Source organism: Oncorhynchus keta, chromosome 10, assembly GCF_023373465.1.
Source record: "Oncorhynchus keta strain PuntledgeMale-10-30-2019 chromosome 10, Oket_V2, whole genome shotgun sequence".
In the NCBI taxonomy this organism is placed as follows: domain Eukaryota; kingdom Metazoa; phylum Chordata; class Actinopteri; order Salmoniformes; family Salmonidae; genus Oncorhynchus; species Oncorhynchus keta.
Genome location: NC_068430.1, coordinates 33186541 through 33203395, shown reverse-complemented (window position 1 = coordinate 33203395; position 16855 = coordinate 33186541). Strand labels below are relative to the sequence as shown.

Here is a 16855-nt window from a genome sequence, read left to right as displayed (position 1 = left end):
TTTTTTGGGGGGGGTTGTGATTTTTTTTTTTAAAGTATCTTCTTAACAAAAATATAATTAGCAAATTTTATTCATAGCATAAGATTATCACAAATTACACTTGTGATTTGTCTACATATTCCTGCAGAGCCATAATAACTGTCTGAGCCCTTTAATCAAATGGGGCTAAGAATACAGACCAGACAAATGGAGTATAGGTGGACCTTACACACACTGCTGGCATAACACATCTAGACAGCTGTAATATTGTAGGTCATGACAGAGCCCCATCCCTTTTCCAAGGAGCACTGCAGACAGAGGCACTGCCACATCTCCCTCACATGGTTCTCATTCCAACCCTGTATCCTATCCAGTGAGTAGATTAGATTATATCTGTGCTTGCAGCATGCTATTAATACAGCTGTCCCATTGAGGGGCTGTCTGTGAGGAGCTGAATACTAGAGGAGCTCATTGTGGGTCTTGTGATCAAGCTTGGCTGCCTCTGAGAGGATGGAGACTTAATTACATTGTTCCACTGCACTGATCAAATATTAGCCCTCCTCTTTAAACACCTCATCTGTCTCCCATTAGGCATTATTATCGTATCTAATAACTGGCAAATAGGATTAGTTGCTTTGCTGATTTGAGTCTGAAATATGTGCAGATGGATTTCCTTATTCACAACACACCGGCTACTAGAACAGTAGAAAGAACCTCTAAACCTCTTGACCAAAATGTCTTAATCCTTTAGTTGACCCCTTGTGAGGCAATGGGAAACTAATTTGTTGGGACAAACAAACCTGCAGTGTGGGATGATCTGTTAGAATGGTCACAAACCAAATCACCCGACACGCTCTTTTCCACGGTTCCCCTCAGTTGAGAAAGGTCCGGAACAGACTGGTCCAAATTCTCTGGTTCGTTCACTGACCTACGCATTGGGCCATCGCTCCCAGCAGCAATCATCAGTCATGGCTGTTGACTCTGCTATAATGACTCTCTGCTAATGTCTGTCAGCCGCTCAGTCTGCTACACAAAGCCCCGGCCTGTCAGAGCTGATTGGAGAGCATACTTACTCAGGACTACATAAAAACACTGTTCCCCTCATTACAGCGGGGTGACAGGGAAACATGGGAATATGAGTTCATTGTTATCCACGATGACAGGGATGGACAGGAGGAGCATGGGAGCAAATAACAGTAATATTAGATCTGACTGGAAACACCATAGCAACCAGAGAGGTTAGCCCTGAAGCGCAGTGTCCCGCTCAAAGCCCAAGTCAAAACCTCTCTCGCCTTTCTTTTCCTCCTTTTGCTCCTCTCCCGCCCTGTTTTTCTCTCCTTGCTGGTGAACAGAGAGCGGGGCACCTTCCCCGGGGCCGCATCATTCACTGCCTATGGTCCCTTTGGAGGCCGAGCCCAGCACAAAAGCAGTGGTCATTGCCATTCTCCACACTCCCCCTCTCCCCTGAAAGGCACATTTCAATCTAAAATGGCCCCACCTCATCCCACCCACCCCCCGCGGATAGGGACATGCCGGCGTGAGATACCTCAGAGGGGAGGAGCCATCATTCTACCTCTATGACTCACTGGATCTGGACCAATGAGACAATGCTGCAGCAGCGGGTGTGAACTTTGATGGGGGGGGGGTTTAGTTCAACCAAAACTCCCTTCCATTGGTCTGCACCTCTGCTTAGCATTATGCTAGTTCCATTATTGAGTTCATGTTTGTATTGTGCTAAAGATGAGTAGGAAACTAGCTGGTAAAATATGATAGAAAAGAAAACAGGTCTTAAAGGCGTTAGTGTGAGCAGTGGGCACTCGAGAGGAAGCACTTCTGTAGGTCACTGGAGACTGTTACTGTCTGTTTAATCCAAAAACGACTAGGTCACTGGAGACTGTTACTGTCTGTTTAATCCAAAAACGACTAGGTCACTGGAGACTGTTACTGTCTGTTTAATCCCAAAACTACTAGGTCACTGGAGACTGTTACTGTCTGTTTAATCCAAAAACTACTAGGTCACTGGAGACTGTTACTGTCTGTTTAATCCAAAAACTACTAGGTCACTGGAGACTGTTACTGTCTGTTTAATCCAAAAACTACTAGGTCACTGGAGACTGTTACTGTCTGTTTAATCCAAAAACTACTAGGTCACTGGAGACTGTTACTGTCTGTTTAATCCAAAAACTACTAGGTCACTGGAGACTGTTACTGTCTGTTTAATCCAAAAACTACTAGGTCACTGGAGACTGTTACTGTCTGTTTAATCCAAAAACTACTAGGTCACTGGAGACTGTTACTGTCTGTTTAATCCAAAAACTACTAGGTCACAATAAAACAAGCGATGGAGACTTTCATTGGACTTGTTGGTTTGTAACAAAGTGATTAATGAAAGAATAATGTCCCCGCTTTGATGGGAACCAAAGACTTTTCCTCCAATGGCCCACGAGATGTTGTGTTCCCTCACATTCTGCTGGCTGAATCTGACATGGCCCTGTTATTATAGACCATGAATAGAATATCCACACTAGGAGGGGGTTGCCTGGCAACAGCTTTATGATGCAAAGTGACTTTCTGAATAGACCAAAATGTAACATCCTGTGTGTTGGTCTGGGGGGGGATAAGGGACAAGGGGTAGTGGGTTATAGTTCCATACATTCTTCACTGATTGATATGGAAATAAAAAAGTTGAAGCCGTCGTCAAGGAAAAAGATCTCGTTTTGTACGAGTTCTATTTTCTCCAACATATACTCTGAGCATAGCTGTGAAAACATTCCTCCCACCCTTTTCTAGTGTCTCTCTCGCTCTTTATCCATCCGTCTCATCCCCCTCCATCTCTCTAGCTCTCTCTCATTCCCCCTATGTCTGTCTGGCACACTGCACATTCCACTGTCCCATCAACGGTTCTCTGGAATGACACAGCAGCAGTTCTGACAGGATGCAGCAAAGTGACAACATCCACAGAGGACCCTGGGTATTCTTCTCCCAGTGTGGTCCAGCTAGAATCCTGACTCTCATCACTCTATAGACTAGCGCCGTCAGACACTTGATGAAGTACAGCTGATCTAGTATAAATGGATGTCAACAGGACACGAAGTACAGTGTAAAAATCTATATCCAGATCTACAAACACTACACAACATCCATAAATCAATTACCGGTATACAAGTCAATTGCAGGCCAAACATGTTAAGAACATATGTCTTGTATGTCTCATATTTCAAGTCTGTGGTAAAAGACAAACATAATTCAGTTTAGGCATGTACTGTACTGATATTGGAAATGACCTGGTCTTCGTCCTCCTGCTCAGTGCTTCAGAGTGAGGTCTGATAAAGCCAAGTCTATAATGGGCCTTTTCAGTAGCCTAGTCTGACTCAAGTTACTGTATATGGGGCGGCAGGGTAGCCTCGTGGTTAGAGCGTAGGACTAGTAACCAGAAGGTTGCGAGTTCAAATCCCCTGACAAGGTACAAATCTGTAATTCTGTCCCTGAACAGGCAGTTAACCCACTGTTCCTAGGCCGTCATTGAAAATAAGAATTTGTTCTTAACTGACTTGCCTAGGTAAATAAAGGTCAAATTAAATTTCCCAGACCCAGCAAATCTGTGTTTTGTCTAGTGTTGAACCAGTCTATACTTTATAGGACCACAAGGCCTCGCCCAGGTTTCCCCCGACGTACCTTGTTGTAGTAGTGAACTTGCACCACATGCCACTGGCCATCACTGACACCTCCAAGGATGTAGGGTGACACAGTCGTCTTGGTCTCACCTAAAAAAAAGAACAAGCCAGCAAAGGTTATTCACACATCATTGGATCAGGGCTCGTGCCAACACTTGTCACCATCACATGTGAATATATTAATAACAACCAACTCTAGATCTGGGATTAATTGGCTGACGTGCACTAACAGAAGCCCCTCCTACCAGCAGAGAAGGTGAGCTGGATCTGCTCGTTAATGATTTCCACAGCGATGAAATCGTGTTTCTCGTTGAAGCGGCCATTGTAGAGTAACAAACCATTTGGCTCCTTTGTGGCAAATCTGGAAGACAGAAAACAACAGGGCTCAGAGTGTACATTCACAGCCAAAGGCTAAGAGAGTAAACAACACTGAGGAAGGGTCTTTGTGGGGGGGGGACTATGTGAAGATGCATTCTGCAAATATAACTAGTCATTGCTGCAATAAATGCATTTTCAACTATTTTCAACCACATTGAACATTTAGTGCTGAAAAACATGTCTAAATGGTTCTGTATCAATATCGTGTCTAGAACCCCATCCAGTACCCTCGCCACAAGACAGACAGACGTACAATATACTGACTGACATGCCCTATTATAGCAGAGGATACAGATTAACACCAGAAAACATTTTTCCTTTCCCATTAGGTTACTAGGAGGCCATATTGATGCACTGTCCCTAGTGATTCCCCATTGAGGAGCAGAGAGGACAAAATGTAATAATGATGCAATTTTCCACATATCACTGAGCATCCAACAGGGTTAACCACCACGACCACCGTTCTCTGACAGAGATGGAGAACTGCACTACAAAACAACGTAATATCTGCAGTGTTGGTGTGGAGCATGACACAGTCCATAAACTCAGACAGCATGCCGTGGACAGTGACTAAACCACAGAAATAGAATGTCCATAGAGCTGGTGGTCATTGTGTTGTTGTCTTTTACTGTAACGTTAATGGACAGTTAGACACATTTAACCAATCCAGTGCACCTCTGGCACCCATCCAGAGGCCACGCCAAGTGACGCCACTAACGCTCTCGTCCAACCTGGGATTCAAGGAACGACGCGTTCCAACCGCAGAAAGACCACAGGGCATAGAAAAAAGACGGCACCAGTTCTATAAAAAAAATAAAATCAAAAAATAAAATCAAATTTGATTAGTCACATGCGCCGAATACAACAGGTGTTGACCTTACAGTGAAATGCTTACTTACGAGCGTCTAACCAACAGTGCCGTTTCAAAAGATAAGGATAAGAATAAGAGATAACTGTAACAAGTGATTAAAGAGCAGCAGTAAAAAATAACAATATATACAGGGGGGTGCCGGTACAGAGTCAATGTGCAGGGGCACCGGTTAGTTGAGGTAGTATGTAGGTAGAGTTAATTAAAGTGACTATGTATAGATGACAACAGAGAGTGGCAGTGGTGTGGAGAGTGGGGGCAATGCAAATAGTCTGGGTAGCCAACTCATTGGGTCACCGAGGTCTGAGGTGTCTTAATTTGATTCACCACAAAGGTAAAAAGCTCATGTGTGACACCGTGTTACCTTACATAATGATATTGCCGGCAGTCTAGGCCAAATGCAGAAGTTGCCAGAAAATTATAGAACCAGAAAATCATTTCCCCTCATTCATGTCCCAGGGGACCAAACAGTGGATGTGCTCCGTTTTACATTTGGAACATTCTGAACATCTGTGGGAGAACTGAGATCCCTGTCGTCTGTGTTACTGGTGTGACGCGTTGGCGCTTGTAGTCCGCATCTGCCTGTTCAGATGGAGACAGTGTCAGACGGATGAAGCCTACTTTCTTACTATAAATGAGGGAGAGATTCCAGAGATCTAAATACAGTCTCTCAGGACGCTTTCAGAGCACATTGGTAAATGTTGCGAGGCTATGTGTGTGTGTGTGCCAGTGTGTGAGCGTGCCAGTGTGTGAGCGTGCCAGTGTGTGAGCGTGCCAGTGTGTGTGCGTGCCAGTGTGTTTGCGTGCCAGTGTGTGAGCGTGCCAGTGTGTGAGCGTGCCAGTGTGTGAGCGTGCCAGTGTGTGAGCGTGCCAGTGTGTGAGCGTGCCAGTGTGTGTGCGTGCCAGTGTGTGAGCGTGCCAGTGTGTGAGCGTGCCAGTGTGTGAGCGTGCCAGTGTGTGTGTGTGCCAGTGTGTGAGCGTGCCAGTGTGTGAGCGTGCCAGTGTGTGTGAGCGTGCCAGTGTGTGTGCGTGCCAGTGTGTGAGCGTGCCAGTGTGTGAGCGTGCCAGTGTGTGTGTGTGTGCCAGTGTGTGTGTGTGCCAGTGTGTGAGCGTGCCAGTGTGTGAGCGTGCCAGTGTGTGAGCGTGCCAGTGTGTGAGCGTGTCAGTGTGTGTGCGTGCCAGTGTGTTTGCGTGCCAGTGTGTGAGCGTGCCAGTGTGTGTGTGTGCCAGTGTGTGTGCGTGTGTGCCAGTGTGTGAGCGTGCCAGTGTGTGAGCGTGCCAGTGTGTGAGCGTGCCAGTGTGTGTGCGTGCCAGTGTGTGCGTGCCAGTGTGTGAGCATGCCAGTGTGTGAGCGTGCCAGTGTGTGAGTGTGCCAGTGTGTGAGCGTGTGACCAGTGTGTGAGCGTGCCAGTGTGTGAGCGTGCCAGTGTGTGAGCGTGCCAGTGTGTGAGCGTGCCAGTGTGTGTGTGTGCCAGTGCCAGTGTGTGAGCGTGCCAGTGTGTGAGCGTGCCAGTGTGTGTGCCAGTGTGTGAGCGTGCCAGTGTGTGTGTGTGCGTGCCAGTGTGTGTGCGTGCCAGTGTGTGAGCGTGCCAGTGTGTGTGTGTGCCAGTGTGTGAGCGTACCAGTGTGTGTGTGTGCCAGTGTGTGAGCGTACATGCATTATCCCAGAGTGTAGCCATGGGGCACAGCAATGCTGACCTGCTTACTGAGGAGAATGATAATCATGACCTCAGACAAGAGGGAAGAGGAGAAAAACAAAACGCACCAACTGATTACAATAGCACTGAATATCTCAAACATGTTCTACCGTGACTGCATGGCCATGCACGACTGCAAAACCGTCATTAAGTTTGCTGACGACACAACGGCGGTAGGCCTGATCACAGACGACGATGAGGAAGCCTATAGGGAGGAAGTCAGAAACCAGGCAGTGTGGCGCCAGGACAACAACCTTTCTCTCAACATCAGCCAGACAAAGGAGATGATCGTGGATCACAGTAAACGGAGGGACGAGCCCGCTCCCATCCATTGTGACGGGGCGGGAGCTTCAAGATCCTCAGTCTCCACATCACTACGGAATTAACAAGGTCCACACACACCAACAAGAAGGCAACACACACACAAACAAGAAGGCACGAAAAGATTTGGCAAAGATACAGCTGCACCATTGAGAGCATCTTGACTGGCTGCATTACTACTTGGTATGGTAACCGCTTGACATCTGAACACAAGGCACTACAGAGGGTAATGTGTACGACTTATCTCTACTACTGCAGCGCAAGCGGTACCGATGCACCAAGTCTGGAACCAACAGGACCCTAAACAGCTTCTACACCCAAGCCATAAGACTGCTAAGTCGTTAACCAAATAGCTACTTGGAAGGCTTTCCACTATATGTTGGAACATTGCTGTGGGGACTTGCTTCCATTCAGCCACAAGAGCATTAGTGAGGTCGGCACTGATGTTGGGCGATTAGTCCTGGCTCTAAGTCGGCATTCTAATTCATACCAAAGATGTTCGATGGGGTTGTGATCAGGGCTCTGTGCAGACCAGTCAAGTTCATCCACACCGATTTCGACAAACCTTTCTGTATGGACTTCGCTTTGTGCACGTGGGCATTGTCATGCTGAAACAGGAAAGAGCCTTCCCTAAACTGTCGCCACAAAGTTGGAAGGACAGAATCGTTGAGAATGTAATTGTATGCTGTAACGTTAAGATTTCCCTTCACTGGAACTAAAAGGGCCTCGCCCAAAGCATGAAAAACAGCCCCAGACCATTATTTCTCCACCATCAAACGTTAGTTGGCACTATGCATTCGAGCAGGTATCATTATTCTGGCATCTGCCAAACCCAGATTTGTCCGTCGGACTTCCAGATGGTGAAGCGTGATTCTTCACTCCAGAGAATACGTTTCCACTGCTCCAGAGTCCAATTGCGACGAGCTTTACACCACTCCAGCCGACGCTTGGCATTGCACATGGTTATCTTAGGCTTGTGTGCAGCTGCTCGGCCATGGAAACCCATTTCATGAAGCTCTCAACGAACAGTTCTTGTGCTGACGTTGCTTCCAGAGACCGTTTGGAACTCGGGAGTGAGTGTTGCAATCGAGGACATTAGATTTTATGTGCTATGCGCTTCAGCACGCAGCGGTCCCGTTCTGTGAGCTTGTGTGGCCTACCACTTCATGGCTGAGCCGTTGTTGCTCCTAGACATTTCCACTTCAAAATAACAGCACTTACAGTTGACCGTGGAAGCTCTAGCAGGGCAGAAATTTGACAAACTGACTTGTTGGAAAGGTGGCATCCTATCGGACGGTCAATGAGCTCTTCAGTAAGTTCATTCTATTGACAATGTTTTTCTATGGAGGTTGCATGGCTGTGTGCTGTCAGCACCGGGTGGCTCAAATAGCCGAATCCACTAATTTGAAGGGGTGTCCACATACTTGTATGTATTTACCTCAATTACCTCATACCCCTGCACATTGACTCGGTACTGGTAACCCATCTATATAGCCAAGTTATCGTTACTCATTGTGTATTTATTCCTTGTGTTATTATCTTTCTATTGTTTTTCTATTTGCTGTGTTGGGAAGGGCCCCGTAAGTAAGCATTTCACTGTTAGTCTACACCTGTTGTTTAAGAAGCATGTGACAAATACAGTTGGATTTGGTTTGAAACAGAAAATCTTGTGTTGTTTATTATGGTTAGCATCTAGAAATATTGTTTATTTTCATCTATGGCTTGGCCTTCTTGTCATCAATGAATATGTTTCCAAGGCTTGTGCACACAGCTTCCAGTTCCCCCCCGGACTGAGTGAAATCAACCATAACTGACTCCTCTGGCAACATTATATATGTCACATTAGACTGCCATTAGCAAAGTTAACAACCAGTCTACACATATTGACATGTGGAAGGGCCAATGGCCATGGTATAATGGCAAGTTGATGTGACTGTATTAGACACGTGCATTGAGGAAGTCTCTAGATGGCCAAACCTGATATGAACACTAACAATGTGAGAGGTATTATTAAAATATGTGACACAAATGTTGCTACTAAGGCTGTTTCTGGTAACAGACACACTTCCAACTCACAATTTCCTCTTCCTGCTAACTCTCGCTCTACTGTAGTGCAGTCTATAGGCTCCACCTCACTGAGGTTCCTCATGAGAAAAGCTCTTTACCACAGTAACCTGATGAAGCCAGGTTCAGGTAACAGAGCACCCTGATAGACAGCCTGCTGGGTGTTAGCTGTTATATCCACAGCTTTACACACCACCTACTTCACAGCTCTGGGAGCAATCTGGGAACTACAGGCCAAGGCGTTTAAGAAAGAGATCCAAAAGACTGCCATCTGAGCTACGTTTAAACAAAGTTCCATAAAACTCACAAAGGCATATCATTATCACCACTACTCATTAATGGCTAGTTTCAAGCCCTGCCAAGAACTTCTATATACAAATGTATATACAAAATGGCCATGTAATTTTACAGTGATAGCAACTGGGGGTATTGTCTTTGCTATGATGGGATATTACACCCACGGAAGTGCTTTTATTGTCAGTTGGGAAGGAGCATTTCATTCAAATTAATGTACCCGTGTCTCATTTACATGAATGTACATCCGTGATCGACTGTGTTCAGTGTTACTCATCTGTTTTATTTAAGCACCACCATCCCCTGGCTACATTGCACAAGATACTAGTCCTTGATGTTGGACTAGAAATACAACTTGCTCTACCTGTATCAGACAAATGACACCATTATGATTTCGTGCTCATATAAAACTGGATGGTCGTTAATTCAGAGCAAATACATGTTCCCAAAATATCAAGGCATACCAGCATGAAAGCCCCCTAGGTGTAGGAGTTCATCTCATATGCGCACACACATGTAAAAAGGTGGAAAAAGGTCTGGGAATATGGCTGAATATAAACAGTATAGCTTTTCCCTCCACAAGGAAATCAAACAAGCAAAATGCCATTACAGAGACAAAGTGGAGTTGCAATTCAATGGCTCAGACACAAGACGTATATGGCAGGGTCTACAGGAAATCAAGGACTACAAAAAGAACACCAGCCCCGTCACGGACACCGACGTCACACTTCCAGACAAACTAAAACACCTTCTTTGCCCATTTTGAGGATAATACAATGCCACCGCCGAGGCACGCTAACAAGGACTGCGCGCCCCCCTATTCTCCGTGGCCGACATGAGTAAAATATTTAAACCTGTTAACCCTCGCAAGGCTACTGGCCCAGACGGCATCCCTTGCCACGTCCTCAGAGCATGCACAGACCAGCTGGCTGGAGTGTCTACGGACATATTCAAATCGCTCCCAATCCCAGTCCGCTGTCCCCACTGCTTCAAGATGGCCACCATTGTTCCTGTACCCAAGGCGGCAAAGATAACTGAACTATATTACTCGCCAACGTGCAATCATTGGACAATAAACTAGATGAGGTAAGATCACGAATATCCTACCAACGGGACATCAACAACTGTAATATCCTATGCTTCACGGAATCTGCTGCACCGGCAGCAGAGAACAGCACACTCCGGTATGATGAGGGGGGGTGGTCTGTGCATATTTTTTTTAAACAGCTGGTGCACGAAATCTAAGGAAGTCTCTAGACTTCTAGAGTATATTGTGATAAACTGCAGGCCACACAACTTGCCTAGAGAGTTCTCAGCTATACTTTTCGTGGCTGTTTATTTACCACCACAGACAGATGCTGGCACTAAGACCGCACTCAGTCAGCTGTATAAGGAAATAAGCAAACAGGAAACCGCTCACCCAGAGGCGCCGCTCCTAGTGGCCGGAGACTTTAACGCAGGGTAATTTAAATCAGTTCTACCAAATCTCTATCAACATGTTAAATGGGCAACTAGAGGGAACAAAATTCTAGATCACCTGTACTCCACACACAGAGACGCGTACAAAGCTCTCCCTCGCCCTCCATTTGGTAAATCCGACCACAACTCTATCCTCCTGATTCCTGCTTACAAGCAAAAATTAAAACAGGAAGCACCAGTGACTCGATCTATTAAAAAATGGTCAGATGAAGCAGATGCTAAACTACAGGACTGCTTTGCTATCACAGACTGGAACATGTTCCGGTATTCTTCCGATGACATTGAGGAATACACCACATCAGTCACTGGCTTTATCAATAAGTGCATTGAGGACGTCATCCCCACAGTGACTGTACGTACATACCCCAACCAGAAGCGATGGATTACAGGCAACATTCGCACTGAGCTAAAGGGTAGAGCTGCCGCTTTCAAGGTGCGGGACTCTAACCCGGAAGCTTACAAGAGATCCCACTATACCCTGCGACGAACCATCAAACAGGCAAAGCGTCAATACAGGGCTAAGATTGAATCATACTACATTGGCTCCGATGCTCATCGCATGTGGTAGGGCTTTCGAACTATTACAGACTACCAAGGGAAGCACAGCCGCGAGCTGCCCAGCGACACGAGCCTACCAGACGAGCTAAATCACTTCTATGCTCGCTTCGAGGCAAGCAACACTGAGGCATGCATGAGAGCATCAGCTGTTCCGGACGACTCTGTGATCACGCTCACCGTCTTACGTGAGTAAGACCTTTAAACAGGTCAACATACACAAGGCTGCGGGGCCAGACGGATTACCAGGACGTGTGCTCTGGGCATGTGCTGACCAACTGCAGGTGTCTTCACTGACATTTTCAACATTTCCCCGATTGAGTCTGTAATACCAACATGCTTCAAGCAGACCACCATAGTCCCTGTGCCCAAGAACACAAAGACAACCTGCCTAAATGACGACAGACCAGTAGCACACATCCGTAGCCATGAAGTTCTTTGAAAGGCTGGTAATGGCTCACATCAACACCATTATCCCAGAAACCCTAGACCCACTCCAATTTGCATACCACCCACACTGCCCTTTCCCACCTGGACAAAAGGAACACCTATGTGAAAATGCTGTTCATTGACTACAGCTCAGCGTTCAACACCATAGTACCCTCAAAGCTCATCACCAAGCTAAGGATCCTGGGAATAAACACCTCCCTCTGCAACTATATCCTGGACTTCCTGACAGGCCGCCCCCAGGTGGTGAGGGTAGGTAGCAACACATCTGCCACGATAATCCTCAACATTGGATCTCCCCAGGGGTGCGTGCTCAGTCCCCTCCTGTACTCCCTGTTCACCCACGACTGCATGGCCAGGCATGACTCAAACACCATCATTAAATTTGCTGACGACACAACAGTGGTAAGCCTGATCACCGACAACGAGGAGACAGCCTATAGGGAGGAGGTCAGAGACCTGGCCGGGTGGTGCCAGAATAACAACCTATCCCTCAACGTAACCAAGACAAAGGAGATGATTGTGGACTACAGGAAAAGGATCACCGAGCACGCCCCCATTCTCATCAACGGGGCTGTAGTGGAGCAGGTTGAGAGCTTCAAATTCCTTGGTGTCCACATCAACAACAAACTAGAATGTTCCAAATACACCAAGACAGTTGTGAAGAGGGCACAACAAAGCCTATTCCCCCTCAGGAAACTGAAAAGATTTGGCATGGGTCCTGAGATCCTCAAAAGGTTCTACATCTGCAACATCGAGAGCATCCTGACCGGTTGCATCACTGCCTTGTACGGCAATTGCTCGGCCTCTGACCGCAAGGCACTTCAGAGGGTAGTGCGTACGGCCCAGTACATCACTGGGGCAAAACTGCCTGCCATCCAGGACCTCTATACCAGGCGGTGTCAGAGGAAGGCCCTAAAAATTGTCAAAGACCCCAGCCACCCCAGTCATAGACTGTTCTCTCTACTACCGCATGGCAAGCAGTACCGGAGTGCCAAGTCTAGGACAAAAAGACTTCTCAACAGTTTTTACCCCCAAACCATAAGACTCATGAACGGGTAACCAAATGGTTACCCAGACTATTTGCATTGTGTGCCCCTCCAACCCCTCTTTTACGCTGCTCCTAGTCTCTGTTCATCTTATATGCATAGTCACTTTAACTATACATTCATGTACATACTACCTAAATTGGCCCGACCAACCAGTGCTCCCGCACATTGGCTAACCGGGCTATCTGCATTGTGTCCCACCACCCACCAACCCCTCTTTTTACGCTTCTGCTACTCTCTGTTCATCATATATGCATAGTCACTTTAACGATACCTACATGTACATACTACCTCAATAAGCCTGACTAACAGGACTAGCCTTGCTACTCTTTTTCCAAATATCTTTTTACTGTTGTTTTATTTCTTTACTTACCTACACACACACGCATTTCACTGTAAGGTCTACACCGGTTGTATTCGGCGCATGTGACAAATAAACTTGATTTGATTTGAGACTGTCCTCTCTGCTAGCGGAGCTTCTAAAGACTCCAGAACAGCTTATCAAATTTCTACCCAGACTATTTGTAACCCCCCCCCCTCAATACGCTGCTGCTACTCTCTATTATTTATGCATAGCCACTTTAATAACCCTACCTGCATGTATATAATTACCTTGACACCACCCCTGTATATAGCCCCGCTATTGTTTTGGGGGGGGGTATTTTCTTAAAACTGCATTGTTGGTTAAGGGCTTGTAAGTAAGCATTTCACTGTAAGGGTGTAGACCAGTTGTATTCAGCATTTCACTGTAAGGTCTACTACACCTGTTGTATTCGGAGCATGTGTCAAATAACGTTTGACTTATACTGTATTTTATACCATCAGTGCCGCATTCACCTCTTTAGATTGTGTGCATTAGGTTGTTGGGGAATTGTTAGATATTACTGCACTGTTGGAAGAAGAAGCACAAGCATTTCGCTACACTCGCATTAACATCTGCTAACCATGTGTATGTGACCAATAACATTTGATTTAATCCTAAGGCCCGACTGTGTGTTGCATATCTCCAGCTTCACCTTGATGAGCGAGACAGACAGAGGAGAAATAGGCCAAGCGCTGACTCAAAGCTCAAAGTGACCACTGAATGTAATCAGATCAGACTCCTGGGTCTCAGATTAATGTCCCCGGTTACACAAGGTGCCATTCCAGTCTACAGACCCCATTAGAAACCTCTCTCACCATGATACTCACCATGATACTCACCATGCTAAGGGAACCCAAACCCAGCAAGAGAAGATGAGCCTTTTAAAGACTACGGCTATCAAATGTTTCAATAACTTGTGAAACTCCAGGAAGCTTATGTAAATGAGAGGGGAGGAAGGCCGTAAAGAGGCGTGAGCGTATAAGAGCAGTTGTGGAATGTAGGAAGTGATCATTTAAAGAGAGTGCAAGAGTAATGTTCGAGAGGAGTCAAAAAAAAGAGAAAGAGAGGGTGGAGTGGTGAGAGGAAGAACGAGAGAGGTGTAGAGAAGGAGTGAATCACAGTACTATATTTAGGGAGCTACTTTGTACTACGAAAGTGAATGATTGAGATGGCACAATGTCCCACTGTGTGGGGTAATAGTTGTTCTTACGAGAGGGAGAGGGTGAAGTGGAAGCGCTGGCGGAGTCCCTTGAAGGTGAGGAAGGACTGCAGGGGGAAGTTCCTGGTGGTCATCTCACAGTAGGGCTTTTCATAACCGCCAGATGGGCACTCACACTTGAACCCCCCCACCAGCAGGTTCACACAGGTGCCCCCATTCTTACACACAGCTGGGCCGCAGCGCCCGGAGCGGGACGATAGCTCACACCGCTTGCCTGGAGGAAGAGAGAGGGGTAGAGAGAGAGGGGGAAGGGAAAGAGAGACCAGTCAGAATTACAACTATCAAGGTGACAAATTTCAGTGCCAGCCCTGGACAGTCTGTGGGTGAAAAAAGAAAGAAATTGGTCCTCCCTTCCAGTTCAACTTCACTAGTGTCTATTCTCACCAGACTACTGCTGCGGTTTAACATGGGTCAAGACAAGATGCATTATGCCTCCAGCACTTACCACAAGCCTTCTCCGAGAGGGAGGGAATGTGTGAGAGAGGCAAAGACGGTGAGAAGAGGTCAAAGGACGCAGCAAAGGAAGAGACAGATTTCAGACAGTGAACAGGACAAAAAGAGAGAAAGTCAGACAGAGAGAGAGAGAGACAGAGAGTGCTATGGCAATGGGGAAGTGTTAGTAAGCCTTCATGCATCATGTAGCGCACTGCTTACAACTTCTATTGGTCGCCAGTCTCTGGATGAGAAGCTGCGGTTGCTATGGCGAGAATGCACACCTCCTTGCAAGAGTTGGAATGTGTGTCAGAGGCACTCGGCAGTGCAGAACACTTCCACTGTGTGTAGAGTTACTGTACTGTTCACACCACACAGAAAAAGACAACATCTCTATAGACTACACACACACACAGGGCTTGTGTTGTACATCCTACAGCTAATCACAGGATTCTCAGTCTAAGGCAATTAAGGGAACACTTTGTTTTACTACTGTTGTAGGGTGTATTCATTCATTCACCCAACTGCAAGGTCATTGCGGTCATTATGGATTAAGCTTTGATACGATGTGGATGTTATCCTATGATGCATTGCCATGACAGTATTGTACCGTGGTGTGCTACACAGGCAGAAGAGCAGTCACTTTACCCTGGCGAACTATGACAATTTGTTGTTTCCTTGTTGATGGCGCTTGGGGACACTTGGCTACCGCTAGTAAAAAACACGCTAACTGCATGAGTGGTAAAAAACTAACTGCATGAGTCGTGAGGAAATTAATCAGTGACTCGCCTCAGGCAAAAAGTTACTTCTGTCTCTTTAAACAAATCAGGGGAAGAGGGGACATTAAGTCAGGGCTTGATGTGGTCAAGCATTGCTGCAGCCAACGCTGGGCTACTGTAGGAAACGGGCCACTGGGATAGTCTTCAACTTCCTCTAAAGTCAGCTTGGGCTCTACAGTGGCCTCATTTTCACTGAGGAGGCTTCAAAGTTATATGTGATGTATTCTTCTTTATACAGTTACAATCATACGCATGTCAAAAATTACATTTTTTTTATGGTAGAAAAATCTTCTAACACTCAGAAAGGAGAAAAAGTAGCATTCTGTTTACTTCAAAATACCTACCAGCTCAGCTACACACATTAACTGTACTGGCTATATCCCATGTAAGTACCTATCCAGAAACTGTACAGAAGACAGTAAGAGACATTATAGTGAGCATCCGGTCTCCACCCTGCAGTCACCTGAGCCTGTTCTGTTGTCTATACGGTAACCTGGGAATAAACAGGGCCAATGTTTTTCTGTCAGGCATCCCTCTGGGACGCCCTCCCACAACAGGTGCAGGGTTCTGGAACAACAGCTCTCGGTTGCTAGGTGAGCTGGGCCATGTGAGGAGCTTGCAAATCCATTTTTTTTTGGAAGCATTTACTACCCCTGCCCTCTCCAACTCTCTGTTTACTGCAAACATGAATCATTAAGGCTGTTAACATGGGACCAGTTCTAGGCAGGAAGAGACACACCACACACTTTAAACTACTCAAGCATGATAAATATCAATGAGAGAAAGTGTACCATTTTGTGGCAATCCAATAGATATAAAACCGGCAATTCAAAAGCTCTGAAAGCATTATACTGTGGAGAAATTGACAAAATTGACCTATAAAATCATGTGGCACTTTGAAATACAAGCATTTCTAAAAGGAAAATAGGTTTGTTGGATTTCTCCTCAGATTTGACCATATATTAACATGTAATGTTTTCATGAGGGACTTGAAAGGGTAACCTTATTAAACCAATTACAACACACTAATGCCACACACACACGCCTTCAACCACCATATCAAATCTCCCCAGTTGACAAGGCACTCAGATTTTTTTTTTTTTATAGATGGGGTTCTGTTCTCTTCAGCAGAGGTGAGACAGAGGTGCTTATCAAACAACAACAGCCAATGAATCACACAATAGATAAGAGTCACCAGAACAATAGGCACACACAGAAACCTTTCAGTCTCAGCCCATAGCTGGCATCATCTCCAC

The 16855-nt window shown here is 46.1% G+C and overlaps 1 protein-coding gene across 4 annotated transcripts in view; it reads right to left on the bottom strand.

Moving 5' to 3' along the window:
* celsr2 (cadherin, EGF LAG seven-pass G-type receptor 2) overlaps positions 1-16855 on the bottom strand; it is an 83541-nt gene that overhangs the window by 27118 nt on the left and 39568 nt on the right. For all 4 annotated transcript variants that reach the window (XM_052526879.1, XM_052526881.1, XM_052526882.1 and 1 more), the window contains exons 3-5: positions 14380-14602; positions 3899-4014; positions 3655-3743 (exon numbers count right to left, since the gene is read on the bottom strand). In XM_052526879.1, coding sequence (XP_052382839.1) covers positions 3655-3743; positions 3899-4014; positions 14380-14602 — 428 coding nt within the window. The remainder of the gene's footprint in view (positions 1-3654; positions 3744-3898; positions 4015-14379; positions 14603-16855) is intronic.